The 16811-nt window shown below is 39.1% G+C and overlaps 1 protein-coding gene across 1 annotated transcript in view; it reads left to right on the top strand.

Annotated features, from left to right (window-relative positions):
* LOC138644540 (sodium channel protein type 2 subunit alpha-like) overlaps positions 1-16811 on the top strand; it is a 219239-nt gene that overhangs the window by 106168 nt on the left and 96260 nt on the right. The window contains exons 12-14 of the mRNA XM_069733064.1: positions 323-697; positions 8863-8995; positions 15094-15332. Coding sequence (XP_069589165.1) covers positions 323-697; positions 8863-8995; positions 15094-15332 — 747 coding nt within the window. The remainder of the gene's footprint in view (positions 1-322; positions 698-8862; positions 8996-15093; positions 15333-16811) is intronic.

The following is a 16811-nucleotide window of genomic DNA, read 5'->3' as shown; positions in this document are numbered from 1 at the left end:
GGAATGCTGTCAAGCAAGTGTACTACTAGACTTTGGAATACTTTCTCTGAATAGATGGGGAGCCCATATTTTAGTAATGTACATGGTTAATAACCACTGTATTTTATTCCCATTTGACAGACAGAGATAGAGATCAATCACCTGGTAGTGGTTTCAAGCATACGTAAAGCTAAATTTGCAACCCTCTTTCTCTGTATTGGCAAGGGCCCAAAGCCCAGTACTCGATTGACTGTTGCTGGAAAGCATAGGCTAAAGGTTTTGGGCATCGATCTAGCTATGGTGTATAATTGCATGTTTAATGTTTCCTCTTATTGTTTCCAAGTCTCTGTTGGATATCCGCAACGATGTCACACCAAGGCGCAACAGCAAGACCAGCATGTTCAGCATGTTCCTAGGCCGTGGGAAGGATGTGGCATCAGAAAACGATTTTGCAGACGATGAACACAGCACATTTGAAGACAATGAGAGTAGACGAGGATCCTTGTTTGTACCACACAGACAAAGACGGGGAAGTAACTTAAGTCAAGCCAGCAAAGCATCAAGAACCCTGCCAGTGCTCCCAGTGAATGGCAAGATGCACAGCACCGTGGACTGCAACGGAGTGGTCTCTCTGTTCGGTGGTCCATCTGCCCCAACATCGCCTGCTGGACTACTACTGCCAGAGGTGATAATAGATAAACCAGCTTCTGATGACAATGTAAGGAAGTTTCAAATAGTTAAGGCATGGTAGCCTTTGTAGGGTGCTTCCATCAGGAACAAATAATTTGGTTGGTCAAGCTTTGAATGTGACTGCTTTTTGCAAGGCCTATAATGTACTAACTTCATAATTTATCAATACATCGTCCTTATTATACATTAATCCTACAGTACATTCACATATCACGCGAGTGCGCATATAAAGTATAGTGAAGTACTTAGAGGAGAACACTGGAACATCTCTACAGCCTGGTTACATGTAGGCGTAGCTTGATGATTATTTGTTTAATTATATTAAAAATGTACTTCCTCCTTTCATGTATTACCTTAAAGGGTTTGTCTGGTCTAAACATGTTAATGATCTATCCTTATAGGCCATCAACATTAGATCAGTGTGGGGTCTGGCACCCCGCACCTCCACTGATCAGCTGTTGTAAGCTCAGGAGTAAGTCAGATTTAAGCATATCGAATGGAGAGTCTTTGCCCAGCTCCATTCAATGTGTAGTGGCTGCTGCAGAGAATTGCAGACTAGCTAATATTCTCTTGCAAGACAGCTGTTCTGTAGTACCTGGTAGCGGCTGCTACACTCTGAATAGAGCTGGAAAGTGCAGCCCCATTCCATGTGTTTACATCCTGCTGCTGCCTGCGCTTATAACAACTGGTACCAGGTGTCATACCCCATCAATCTGAAATTCATTAATATCTTCAGACTGGACAACCCTTCTATTGTTCTAATTAAAGAGGTTTTCTAGAACTGTAATATTTAAGACCCATTCTTAGCAAAAGCAAATTCCAACCCCCGGTATTCTCATCAAACAGCTCAATGAGTTGCAGTACTAGGGACCGCCACAGCCAAAAGTATGTGATGTGCATGGGTAGACAATTAGGGCACCTTTATATAGCCAATTAATGGGAGAGCTAGGAGTTGGTTCCTCATAAATAATATTTTTATAGGCTCCAATTCATCAGTTTGCTTCAGAATTCTGGGGAAATTTTGTTTGAAAAGTTACCCAAAAAATTGGACTTGGAATTTTGAGTCCACTACTAGCTCTGCCATTTAAAAAAAAAAAAAAAGTGGGTGAGCTTAGCTGGCTGGGGTGTGGCTGTGTGCAATGGACAAATTTACCATTATTTACGCCACAAAGGTGGTGTAAATTATGAAAAAGTATACTCCAGTCTTTACCCAGATTACATTTCTTGAGGTGGTGTATGGCAACCTGAGATCCAACAAATTCAATAAGAGATGCATTCTTCATCAAGACTGGAGAATAAAATTCTAGTCATGAAGAATCAGGGACATAGCATTTAATATGGTAAATCAACTTTACCAACTTGGACATTAAACTGATAGTGGCGGGTCAGAACTCTGAGACCCACCTATATGGGGAATAGAGGTCACCGGTGAGTTGGAGAGGATGGATATTCCACTATTTCTATTACTCCTATAAAAGTGAATGTCATGCACATGCTCAGCCACCCTTTTATATATTCACTGTCTGGCAGCATTGACCAGTGAACCCATCACTACATTAGGTGACTAACGTACCAATAAATGTGGGTCCCCAAGAAGGCACATGCATCTATCAGACATTTATTCTGTTGATATGCCAGATGGCAATAAAACTCTTTTAAAGATAGACCGATAAGCAATATAACTGTCACAGGACTCCCTGTAAAGGAAAAAATGCAGAATTTCCACACCAAAACCAATTCATTTCCTCTTAGCTGAGACCAAGATATAATGATACAGACCTAGACAATATTGGGCAATCTACTGTACGCTTCATCAATATGACTTCACAGAAAACATCTGACATCATTGATTCTAGACATCATTTTTTTTTTTCACCATTAGTCCAAATGTCCTACGTCTTGGTGAATCTTACCCAGATCTGCTCTAATGGAAATGACTGACTACGGCACTGAGGGTCATTTTGTCAGGAAAAATAGTGCCACATGCAACACTAATTTTCCAGTCATAAATGTTCAAATGAACAAGTAGGAATCCTAGTCAAAGCTTCCGATGTGGGTCTGAGCAGAACTCTACTGGTTATGGCACATAAAATAAGTGACATCAAATATTTATACATTTTAGATCTCAAATTTCATGGCTAAAAAAATGAACGTTCTGAAGATCGCTCGCCCGTAAAGTAGGAAATGATTCGTTACTATCACAACTGACATCTGCGCGTGTCCATAGCAGTAACAAGATATACAGTAGATTTTGTGGTTGTGAGCTCTCTGGTAAGGATATAGAGATCTCAAAATGATATCAGGAAGGACAAATATAGATTTGAGTGACTACATTTATTTTTCAGCTAGTATTAACTTAGATTCTAACCTATATATATATACAAACACTATGCAGCAGCACTCTACAATTAATAACAGGATCCAACTATACTTTGCTGTAATTAAAAACATGCATAGGGTGCATAGCCTTGTAGGTGGCCACACATAGGAGAAAGATGGGTGGATATTAGGGTGCATAGCCTTGTAGGTGGCCACACATAGGAGAAAGATGGGTGGATATTAGGGTGCATAGCCTTGTAGGTGGCCACACATGAGAAAGATGGGTGGATAATAGGGTGCATAGCCTTGTAGGTGGCCACACATATGAGAAAGATGGGTGGATAATAGGGTGCATAGCCTTGTAGGTGGCCACACATATGAGAAAGATGGGTGGATAATAGGGTGCATAGCCTTGTAGGTGGCCACACATATGAGAAAGATGGGTGGATAATAGGGTGCATAGCCTTGTAGGTGGCCACACAAATGAGAAAGATGGGTGGATAATAGGGTGCATAGCCTTGTAGGTGGCCACACATATGAGAAAGATGGGTGGATAATAGGGTGCATAGCCTTGTAGGTGGCCACACAAATGAGAAAGATGGGTGGATAATAGGGTGCATAGCCTTGTAGGTGGCCATACATATGAGAAAGATGAGAATCAAAAATAAAAGCAACAAAAATGAAATACTCAATAAAATTAAAAGTTAAAAATTATTAAGATATTGGACAAAAAATGGTTCTACACCATAATAGCATGATTCACATAAAAATAGATGTAAGAATGAACCCACATGAGAGAGAGATATGAAAAATATATAAATCTTTATTGTTAGATAGATAAAAGATAAATCACAGAAAATAATTAGTTAATTAAAATATTATTCCAAAGTTAGCCTTGAGATGGCGCTACAGCAAAATAGCCAGCAGAGTTGCATTAACCTGAGGTAAAACAAAAAAAATGAATATAAATACCGGTAAATAAAACAAGTGCACATGTGCAAACCTATAATCTCATAGTATTAGTGAAACCCTTAAAAATGTTAGAAGTGTAAGAGACTGTGCAAAAAAGCAATGTGATATGGCTTATACCTTTCAGTGTGCTGGCGCCTGGCGTCCCTACGTACGTTTCAGCGATAGTTGCCTTCTTCCGGGGAGTGTTTGGAAAGATGGGTGGATAATGGGGGTGCATAGCCTTGTAGGTGGCCACACATATGAGAAAGATTGGTGGATAATAGGGTGCATAACCTTGTAGGTGGCCACATATGAGAAAGATGGGTGAATAATAGGGTGCATAGCCTTGTAGGTGGCCACACATATGAGAAAGATGGGTGGATAATAGGGTGCATAGCCTTGTAAGTGGCCACACATATGAGAAAGATGAGTGGATAATCGGGTGCATAGCCTTGTAGGTGACCACACAATTGAATGCACAATGCAGAAAAAAACAGACAGTGACCATTACAACCTACAGGTGCATGTATTCTGTGGAAGCAATACAGAAATATATATATATATATATATATATACATACATACATACAGTGTATATATATATATATATATATATATATATATATATATATACAGTACAGACCAAAAGTTTGGACACACCTTCTCATTTAATTTTTTTTCTGTATTTTCATGACTATGAAAATTGTACATTCACACTGAAGGCATCAAAACTATGAATTAAGACATGTGGAATTATATACTTAACAAAAAAGTGTGAAAAAACTGAAATTATGTCTTATGTTCTAGGTTCTTCAAAGTAGCCACCTTTTGCTTTGATGACTGCTTTGCACACTCTTGGCATTCTCTTGATGAGCTTCAAGAGGTAGTCACCGGGAATGGTTTTCACTTCACAGGTGTGCCCTGACAGGTTTAATAAGTGGGATTTCTTCCCTTATAAATGGTGTTGGGACCATCAGTTGTGTTGTGCAGAAGTCTGGTAGATACACAGCTGATGGTTCTACTGGATAGACTGTTAGAATTTGTATTATGGCAAGAAAAAAAGCAGCTAACTAAAGAAAAATGAGTGGCCATCATTACTTTAAGAAATGGAGGTCAGTCAGTCTGAAAAATTGGGAAAACTTTTAAAGTGTCCCCAAGTGCAGTGGCAAAAACCATCAAGCGCTACAAAGAAACTGGCTCACATGAGGACCGACCCAGGAAAGGAAGACCAAGAGTCACCTCTGCTTCTGAGGATAAGTTTATCCAAGTCACCAGCCTTAGAAATCGCAGGTTAACAGCAGCTCAGACTAGAAACCAGGTCAATGCCACACAGAGTTCTAGCAGCAGACACATCTCTACAACAACTGTTAAGAGGAGACTTTGTGCAGCAGGCCTTCATGGTAAAATAGCTTCTAGGAAACCACTGCTAAGGACAGGCAACAAGCAGAAGAGACTTGTTTGGGCTAAAGAACACAAGGAAAGGACATTAGACCAGTGGGAATCTGTGCTTTGGTCTGATGAGTCCAAATTTGAGATCTTTGGTTTCAACCACCGTGTCTTTGTGCGACGCAGAAAAGGTGAACGGATGGACTCTACATGTCTGGTTCCCACCGTGAAGCATGGAGGAGGAGGTGTGATGGTGTGGGGGTGCTTTTCTGGTGACAATATTAAGGATTTATTCAAAATTGAAGGCATACTGAACCAGCATGGCTACCACAGCATCTTGCAGCGGTATGCTATTCCACCCGGTTTGCGTTTAGTTGGACCATCATTTATTTTTCAACAGGACAACGACCCCAAACACACCTCCAGGCTGTGTAAGGGCTATTTGACCAAGAAGGAGAGTGATGGGGTGCTACGCCAGATGACCTGGCCTCCACAGTCACCAGACCTGAACCCAATCGAGATGGTTTGGGGTGAGCTGGACCGCAGAGTGAAGGCAAAAGGGCCAACAAGTGCTAAGCATCTCTGGGAACTCCTTCAATATTGTTGGAAGACCATTCCCGGTGACTACCTCTTGAAGCTCATCAAGAGAATGCCAAGAGTGTGCAAAGCAAAAGGTGGCTATTTTGAAGAACCTAGAATACAAGACATAATTTCAGTTGTTTCACTTTTTTTGTTAAGTATATAATTCCACATCTGTTATTTCTTAGTTTGATGCCTTCAGTGTGAATGTACAATTTTCATAGTCATGAAAATACAGAAAAATCTTTAAATGAGAAGGTGTGTCCAAACTTTTGGTCTGCACTCTCTCTCTCTCTATATATATATATATATTTTAGATGGAGCCCTGATTCTGCAGTCTCACCTCTCCAATTATGTTGGAGAAGAACATGATCCAACTATGCTTTAACGCTAAAAAGAAAGTTTATCTATGACATCTCCCATTGCAACGTTTTTCACATCTGTTTCGGTGAAAATGAATGTAATGGATTTATCCATCTCTCAATGAGTTTTTATGAGTTTTTAAGATTGCGCTTGCAGACTTACTCCATTAGAGCTCCTGCCTTCAGCATTATATATGAGTCAATTAGGTCACGTGACGTAATACTGATAAAGTCATGGAGAACTAATCAGGGGCAAGTCCAGAAAGGTATTTGTTTACAATTTAGGTTCTTCAAAAGTGAGTTGATTGCAAAGATGCTGGATATTGTTATCGGAGAGGAAACTTGTCGAGAGTCTTTGCTTTGTTGCTAAAGTGATGGTGATCATTTAGAAAATGATCTATCCTCATGAAACATGGATGAGTCAGGTTCTCTAGAGGGAGAGATATTTTTTCAGAAGCTCAGTAATCTGGTTAATATAGAGAAAGACCGTATAGGGCAAATGAAAGGGGTTGTCTAACACAGAAAATTCCTATAAAAAAACTAATCCAACTCAGGACAAAGCAAGTTATGGAATTTAAGAAGGACATTTACAGTACTTACATTAATTTTCAGAAATTTGGGGAAAACAAATGCGGTCTGACACAATTGTTCCTAACAGTTTTTGGACTGCTCAGGTCTTTAGCATGGGCTAAACAGCAACTAAATTAAGGTCATAAGATGAGACTTGGTAGAATTGAATACTTTTCAATAAATAGATCCTTGTAATATTACTTATATTTTTGAAGGTGGAGAACAAGCTTCACGCCATTTTGAGCACCCCAACACCAAGGTGCACAACCCTTCATTCTTTTCTGTACTCAGCTCAAGAAAATTTTGGTCTTTAGTTGAAGATATTACGAATCCTACTTGGAAAAGTAGCTGTTATGGGTGGTGGAACGTACCGAGTAATTAGTAGAGTAGCATAGGTGCGTTCGTAGCCCAGGGTCCACCGTGCAGGAGTGAGACCTGCTGCTAATAGATGGCGGCACTATTTGGCAGTATAGGCATGAGTTCTGTCACTCGGTCTGAATATGAATGAACCCTGTTGCTACACAGAGTTGTAAGATTCCACATGGGAATAATACCTAACTAGGGTTGTGCTTGCTCAGGAACTCTTCCATGCTAACTGCACACAGGAAGGAACCTGATGCAAAGCCAAGCAGCTAATTGCCCCCACTGACACTAACTGCCTGCCTCAGAGTATTCCCAAAGCTAGATGAACACACACCACATGTGGAGAGATTGGTAGTGTATCAACTGGCGACAAGCACATACACAAATGATACTAGCCGTGCGGCCATGCGAACCTTTTATAGTTGCAGCAACTTCAGGACCTTCCTAGAGGACCAATGTGAGTTGCTACAGGACCTGAGCATGTGACCCCCGACCTCCAATGAGAAGTCTTCCTTTGGGCATGCTTAGAAGGGGAAAAGCCGGACTTAGTCCCAGAGGCGTCTGCTCGCCGCTGACCTGTACTGGCTACAATAGCTGAGCCTGGAAGAGCAGCAGCAACCAAGCGCAGAGTATCTGCCTGAGCCAGACGCTGGGACTGACGTCTCCACTGAGCAGACTCTACTGCAGCTGGAGAAGAATGGGAGACCGCAGCAGAGGTGGTTCGAGATTCCCCCTGTGCAGCGGCGGGAACTAGACACCTAACAGTAGCTGACAACTGTTCTAGCTGACAACCAATAACAATTATCTGGAAATTATTAACAATTTCTTTCTGCCCTAATGACAAGCAGCATAATATAAAGGCAGGATGTTTTATTGTAAAATGCTGCAGTGTATAAGAGAAAACACGACTGAGAAAAGAATTGGTCACATGGGAAGTGTCTATTGGGCGGATTCCCTTCAGCTTCTCTCCTCCTGGCTTAGCTTGATTGACAGGTCTCTCCCTATAATGATAGATCTGTCAGCCAAGATGTATGAGTTCACAGGGGCAACGTTCAGCAGCCATTGTTCATTTCCCCTTGCCCAGACACTTCTCCCTGGGCCCAGTTATTTCTCAAGCTGAATTACCCTAAATATTTCAGAAGTTAGAGCACTGGCAAGGGCAGCATCAACCAGTTATTAATAACAATATCGTAGGACCCTGCAAATAATTTTTCATTTATTATTTTGCTTGTACTGTCACGAAAAGATAGAAAATGTGCTCTGACTGCAATATGCCAGTGTATTTATAGGACACAGTTTTCCAGGAAAATAGCCAACTACCCAGTGCGGTGGATGTAGGTTCCCAATAAAATACTAATAGACATTTATTTATTTTTTTCTAATTTTACAGTCATTTTTTGCAATTGTTTGGCATAAAGGTGCAGCATGCCGTATTTTATGTTAATGCGGCACCATAGGGAAAAGCACTCGAGAAAAAAATATAAAATGCTAGTGCATGCAGTGAGCAATGCAACTGCTGAAATAGAAGCCAATTATAATTTAATACCTTTCATTTGAGACTGCAGATTAGCTACGTTAAGTTGCTTGATGCATGATAGCACAATAGAAGGCCACCTCTCAGATGACCCTTCAATCTTCTCTAGTAACTTCTGGTTTTTTTTTAGGGGACAAACACAGAAAATGATTTGAGGAAAAGAAGATTAAGTTCATATCATGTTTCCATGGACTTATTGGAAGATCCTATATTAAGGCAACGAGCTCTGAGTATAGCCAGCAATCTCACCAACACAATGGAAGGTACTCTCTACCATTTAAATGCATTTTTCGCTAATTTTTTAAGTTAAATGTCAATGTATTTACATGTAAGATAACTATTATGACCTGAACTAAAGTTTTATGGGTTGACTGGCTTTACATATGATTTCAAATCTGATGCCATCGGACACATAGCTTGTGTTTTGTTCATCTGGGTTCGGATATATATGAGTAGCCATATTGTTGAACGCCTCAATCCCCACCAGTAAAATATAAGCAATATGAGATTATTATGGAATGATCGGACATTCTGGTTTATGGCAGGGGTTAACAAAAAAAAAAGCAGGTTGTGAAGTAAGTTTGTGATATCATAAGTCATGTGACTTCTGAGGCCACCGATTGGCTGCAGTGGTCATTTGCTGGTACAACATGTCATCACCGGCACTGGAACATTTATTGTGGACCAGAGTGGGATTGAAAGTGAAAAACCTTTTTTTATTTAATTTATTTTAGGACACGTTTTTCTTTTTTTTTTTATAAACTTTATCTTTAAAAACTGTCACTTCCTAAAAATGTACCTATCTTAACTAATAACACATCTACGAAAAATTGGCAATTTTTCATACAATGTAGGACTCTCTTAAAATGTGAAAGGTTATTCCCTTCTTCATAGATGGGTATTGTTAGATAGTGCTTGGAAAAACAATTATTTTTGCAATGTATTGCTTATTAAAATATGCAGCCATTCTTGAGATATTAACACTTTTGTTTACAGCTCCCCAGTTTTGGGGGAGAACCACAAAGTCAATTTTTCACAGTATGGTAAACTCATCTATGTAAATTTTACAATGCTTATGTTTTCATGGAACTAATTACTCCACCTTATTTTTTTTTTTAATTTTATTTAATTTTCTTTAAATTCATTTAATTATTTATACTTATTTATGCATGTATTTTATTTTACTTCATTCCCTTACTCCTACAGATTGTAAGCTTGTGGGCTCTCAATCCTCATGTAACTGTTCAGATGCCTTTATTGTTTGTACATGTCCCTACTTAATTGTAAAGTGCTGCAGAATTTGTAGATGTTATATAAATACAATTCTTCTTCTTATTATTATTATTATAATTATTATTATTAATTATTCCACAGTATTTTATCCTTTTTTCTTTCTTCTTTTTTTTCTATTCTTCTTTATTTCATTTTCATTTCTTTTTATTTAATTGTCACCACTCTCTTTTTTACATCTTTTTTTTATTTCATTTTCTAGGATTAATGGCTAGTATCCTGTTGTTTTTATTTTAACTCGTTCATTTGTGTTTGTCCAGGATATTTGCTGACGGTGGCCCATTGTCACTCACATTGACTTACACAATGTAGACATTTAGAAGCTAGATTTTGACTGCTGTAGGCAAATTATAATGCTTGCCCTACAAAATTCTGTCACTTTCTTTATATGGCTTTAATTTTAGAATTAGTTATACTTTTGATGTTAGTAGTATCCAGAAAAAAATATTTTTGAAGCTTTCTGTCCATTGAACATGGAAAGGAATTCTAATCGAAATTCTGCATTTCACCATTGCATACATTTTATAGGATTATAATATATATATATATATATATATATATATATATATATATATATATTGTATACCGTACATACGTTTTAAAATAGTTTTAGTATGATTGTGAACAGAGTTTGTCTATTCCTGTAATAAGTAACTAAATGTTTGCAAAAAATGTTTGTCCCCATAATTGCTGGCAGATGGGTGGGGACTCGGGAGTCCTGGTCATGAAACCAATACGAGTTGCACAAAAATCACTTGAGAGATACACAGCTTAGAAGACAATATACCATACATATCCCTCCTCTGAGAAAAAAATAAGAGGCTCTGATTCATCAAGTATTTTTACTTGAGACTTTTGGAGTAAAATTACTTGAAATATAGCAAAAATTGTGCAACTTTTGGTGTATTTAATCCAGTTTCAGTCACTAACTTTTGAAAAGAGTGGCAGAGTTTAGGCATGATGAAGAACTCCTTACAAATGTTTTAGAATTTACAACAAATACAAATGTATTATAATTGTACTTTACAACATACCCTGGAATCCAGACATTTCTGGCGGTGGCACACCACAGTTTAAAGGATTCGTGTAATTCACTAAAGAGCCACATCTTTTTATGAACTCGGCACGTCTTACTCGAGTACTCGCTTCATTAAGACTGGTGTATAAATCACCAGTCTTAATGAATCGGGGCCATACAATTTATACTCCTCCACTCTGTGTGTGTGCTTAGGAAAGAGCTGTGTGTTCCTGTCTACTGATCTGTGCTCCTGTCTACTGATCTGTGCTACTGTCTACTGATCTGTGTTTCTGTCTACTGATCTGTGCTTCTGTCTACTGATCTGTGCTTCTGTCTACTGATCTGTGCTCCTGTCTACTGATCTGTGTTTCTGTCTACTGATCTGTGCTTCTGCCTACTGATCTGTGCTTCTTTCTACTAATCTGTGCTCCTGTCTACTGATCTGTGCTCCTGTCTAATGATCTGTGCTCCTGTCTACTGATCTGTGCTCCTGTCTACTGATCTGTGTTTCTGTCTACTGATCTGTGCTTCTGTCTACTGATATGTGCTTCTGTCTACTGATATGTGCTCCTATCTACTGATCTGTGCTTCTGTCTACTGATTTGTGCTCCTGTCTAGTGATCTGTGCTCCTGTCTACTGATCTGTGCTTCTGTCTACTGATCTGTGCTCCTGTCTACTGATCTGTGCTCCTGTCTACTGATCACTTCTCCTGTCCACTGAACTGTGCTCCTGTCTACTGATCTGTGCTCCTGTCTACTGATCTGTGCTCCTGTCTACTGATCACTGCTGCTGTCTACTGAACTGTGCTCCTGTCTACTGATCTGTGCTCCTGTCTACTGATCTGTGTTTCTGTCTACTGATCTGTGCTCCTGTCTACTGATCTGTGTTTCTGTCTACTGATCTGTGCTCCTGTCTACTGATCTGTGCTTCTGTCTACTGATCTGTGCTCCTGTCTACTGATCTGTGTTTCTGTCTACTGATCTGTGCTTCTGTCTACTGATATGTGCTTCTGTCTACTGATATGTGCTCCTATCTACTGATCTGTGCTTCTGTCTACTGATTTGTGCTCCTGTCTAGTGATCTGTGCTCCTGTCTACTGATCTGTGCTTCTGTCTACTGATCTGTGCTCCTGTCTACTGATCTGTGCTCCTGTCTACTGATCACTTCTCCTGTCCACTGAACTGTGCTCCTGTCTACTGATCTGTGCTCCTGTCTACTGATCTGTGCTCCTGTCTACTGATCACTGCTGCTGTCTACTGAACTGTGCTCCTGTCTACTGATCTGTGCTCCTGTCTAATGATCTGTGCTCCTGTCTACTGATCTGTGCTCCTGTCTACTGATCTGTGTTTCTGTCTACTGATCTGTGCTTCTGTCTACTGATATGTGCTTCTGTCTACTGATATGTGCTCCTATCTACTGATCTGTGCTTCTGTCTACTGATTTGTGCTCCTGTCTAGTGATCTGTGCTCCTGTCTACTGATCTGTGCTTCTGTCTACTGATCTGTGCTCCTGTCTACTGATCTGTGCTCCTGTCTACTGATCACTTCTCCTGTCCACTGAACTGTGCTCCTGTCTACTGATCTGTGCTCCTGTCTACTGATCTGTGCTCCTGTCTACTGATCACTGCTGCTGTCTACTGAACTGTGCTCCTGTCTACTGATCTGTGCTCCTGTCTACTGATCTGTGCTCCCGTCTACTGATCTGTGCTCCTGTCTACTGATCTGTGTTTCTGTCTACTGATCTGTGCTTCTGTCTACTGATCTGTGCTTCTGTCTACTGATCTGTGCTCCTGTCTACTGATCTGTGCTTCTGTCTACTGATCTGTGCTCCTGTCTACTGATCTGTGCTCCTGTCTACTGATCTGTGCTACTTTCTACTGATCTGAGTCTCAAGACACGGAACCCTATGAATCTGCTTGCAATTAAAGGAACAAAAAATAAAACATATTTGCTAACTTTTATTTTTTTTTATGGACTCTTAAAGACTCTTATCTCATCTGAGGCATTACTACTTATATATGAATTTAACTGAACCCATTACAACTCTCCCAAAGGTTTTTGATTTATGTAGGTTTCACCTAATCTACTCAGCTAAACTACTGGACCCCACAGACTATAAAATCACACTTCTCTAATAATACAGAGTATGTAGACACTAATGAATCTTTGAACATTCACCTTCCCTGCATTACTCCAATAGGGAGTATTTCATTATTATTACTATTACTCTTATTTGCCAGATTGGTCAAAGGTGTCTTAAATGTTAGCTTCTGGATTTATATTTCAGCTGCATTGCCTTCCTCAAACATTCACACATATTTAAATAGGGAAAGTTGTCATCAATGGAAACAAAATATATACAGTATATGACCCTATACAATAAAATCCTTAATTCATTTACGATCCTCTACATTCATTTAATCTTGAATAATTCCAAATAAAGAGTTTCTGGAAATTAATATTATATTTTTTAGCTTCTAAAATAATTTTGTTTCCACCCTTTACTACAAATATACCTTACAAACCGAACCATAATTTGATGACCAGAACCTTCAGGTAATGTGGGAATATATCAGTTTAACACCATCATAACCAAGGCACCAGGAGTGTAGAAGTAGGCGCTATCGGCAAAGAACGTGCAATATGGTAGGGTCAACATCCAAAGCCCATGTCGTAGAGAACCACAGCCCTCAAGTTCATGCAAATTAGATAATCTTCCTTATTGAAATATCAGGATAAAAAGAACATTCAGCACAATAAGGGCAAGGATGGATTGAAAATGATCTGATACGTGAAGCATTAAAGAGGATCTGTCATTTGCTACAAAAAATTAAATTAAAGGTAACCTGTCACCAGAAAAAAATGCTATTAACCTGCAGATATAGGGTTAATCTGCAGGTTAATATAATTACTAACCTGCCCAACGCCCGCGCTTAGATGATCGCTGCATGGAGAAAATTAACTTTATTCCCCCTTTGCAGCATTCCGGTTTTAGTCACGGGGTCGGCGCGAGTTCAGTCACCGCTCTGAGTCACCACTGAGTATAGATAGTGGTGGCTGTAACCTGTGCCCTCGGCCCTGACTGACAGCTGGCCCCAATGCAGAGCGAGTATCAGTCAGGGCCAGGGGAGCGGTTACAGTGGCCGCTCTGTATACTCAGAGTGGGAACTGAACCATCGCCGATGCCGCCCCTCTGAATGAAACCGGAACGATGTCGGGGGGAATAAAGTTAATTTTCTCATCACATTGCTCAGCTAAGTGCGGGTTAGTAGCTCTATAAACCTGCAGATTAACCCCATATCTACAGGATAATAGTGTTTTTTCTGCTGACAGGTTTCCCTTGAATACTTTTTAAAAATCCATGAGTCCATGACACCTCCCCAATTCTGCTGCTTTTTTTTTTCCATTTTGTGCTGCGTTGCTCTTTTAGCATAGATATTTATATTTATTGCTTTTGGAGCACAATATGTGAAATCTTTGCTTGTAGCGCAACTGGGCATTTCACTGGAGTTTTTTCATGGTTGGTGTGCTCTCACCCATCCCTCCTTGACGCTGATAATCATAGCTTGTCAGTGTCTGAGAATGGTAGTGAGGTGATTGGCAGCATCACGGATTGAAGGGTGACTCTGGAGAAATGCCCACGAAATACAAAGCAGAGAAATACAAGCAGAGATTTCACATATTGCGCTGCAAAAGCAATAAAGCAGAGCAGGAAAAAATGGAAAAGAGAGGCAGAATCAGGGGAGCTCAGAAAATTTTATAATGTAACTGATTTTTTTCAGCTAGTGATAGATCCTCTTTAAGAGGAATGCGTCATCAAAAAATGAACTGTTGCTTAAAGGGATTTCTTCACGAATACAATGGAGTCCAATTTAATAATACATGTCATAACTTTATATGTTCTAATGGGGAGTGTTGAAAAAAATGTGCAGTTTGTCAGCAATGTTCAGGTACACTTGGATAATAATAATAACAATACTGGTGTATTCTTAGTTTGCAGAGTGGCCCATAGTTAATTTTATGTTTCAATGTCTGTTTTTATGTATTCTACAGAATTGGAAGAATCCAGGCAAAAATGCCCACCATGTTGGAACAAATTTGCCAACACATTTTTGATATGGGACTGCTGTGACACATGGCTAAAAATAAAGCATGTACTCAATGTCATAGTCATGGACCCATTTGTCGACCTCGCGATTACAATCTGTATTGTTTTAAACACATTATTTATGGCCATGGAACACTATCCCATCACTCCAGAATTTAACGATGTGCTCTATGTTGGAAATCTGGTAAGTTCTTGCGTTAATGAACATCTTTACTTGATAAAATAAAGCATTTGTGCAATTTTCATTTCTCTAGAGAAGTCTAATAAAACCACCAAGATGTACCATAGGTGTATCCTATCATGGAAGTCCTATTCTCAGGCTACAATTGAACCAGAGATCAAATCAGTCTCATTATGGGCCAGGATTCAGCCAGAGAAAAGAAAGATGTCATCTCCAGCTTGGAAGTGCGAAACTTTATCTTGATACTAGACAGGTTGTCATGGAAACAAGACAAAGGAATTCGCCAGGGAATTCTTATTTCAAAGAACAGTAAAAGTAATAAAATAAATGAGTATAAGGGTAAAAAAAAAATGACGGTAAAATAAAGGTTTTTGGTTGATTAGACTTTAGAGAGTGACAGATTGTTTAATTCTGCAGACAACATCTTTAGATTTCACGCTAAATAACCTGGTAAATTATTTCTTCAAGTTACTACGGTTCTGTGGAAACCTAGTAATTATTTTATTTCTGAAATTGTTAATTATTTTTTTTTTTATTCTTGGTAGATTTTTTCAATACTTTGATTATATGTGTTATTACATTTTTAATACCATTAGCATATTACTGTTTTCTATATTTATTTTAAAACATGTTTTTGCATACTCCTTTACCTAATACCTTGTGATCTGTTTCACTATGACACAGACTGATACAAGCTCAGGCCGATTTCACACATTTTATTTCATTCATGTCTTATCCGTAATTTTTGTTATAATAGATGAATGTGGATAAAATCCGCGCTGCTGCAACAAATAATGGATCCAGATATAGTTATAGGATGTTCAGGTGGTTTATTCAACGCGTTTCGAAGCTCATGGCTTCTTCTTCAGGAAGTCTCCACAGAAAGATATGTTGCTGGCCTGGATGAAATTTCTGGCTTTTTGCATCTTATTTTTCAGATTTACTGTGTAGACTGGGACAGGGTCAGCATTGTCATGTCAATTATCAATCATATCAGACAAGTTCTGTTTATTTCCCTTTTTCCTTGAAAACAAAAGAGAACCAGAAGCCTGGACTTGTTTTCAGCTAAATTACCGTATATCATGGTCCTCAGCAGAGACCATAAAAATATAAAAAAAAATCTAGGGGTCATTTTTTTACTGTTTTTTTTGCTTATAAATACACATTTTTGCTACATTATATTTTTAAGCAATTACACTTCAGGAACTGTAAGGCCTGGGCACTTTGCTTATGTTACCTCTCGATAGCTTATGACAATCAACAAAGTAAATGAATATTCTTTTTTTTTTTAAAGAGTAAGGACCGACGGCAAACTTCGTTTTTATTTGCCAATAAAAATGAGAGAACATACCGTACATTGATCTACTGTCTAAAAAGCTGCAAATACTGCAGTATGGGCAGGTTCGGTGCGCTGTTTACTGGGTGGAAGCTCTGACTCTGCAGAATGGACGCTGCTGAGCTGGCACAAATGAAAAGCAGGCA

This window comes from Ranitomeya imitator, chromosome 7 (genome assembly GCF_032444005.1).
Source record: "Ranitomeya imitator isolate aRanImi1 chromosome 7, aRanImi1.pri, whole genome shotgun sequence".
Classification (NCBI taxonomy): domain Eukaryota; kingdom Metazoa; phylum Chordata; class Amphibia; order Anura; family Dendrobatidae; genus Ranitomeya; species Ranitomeya imitator.
Note: the sequence above shows the minus strand (reverse complement) of the source record. Positions and strands in the feature narration are given on the sequence as shown.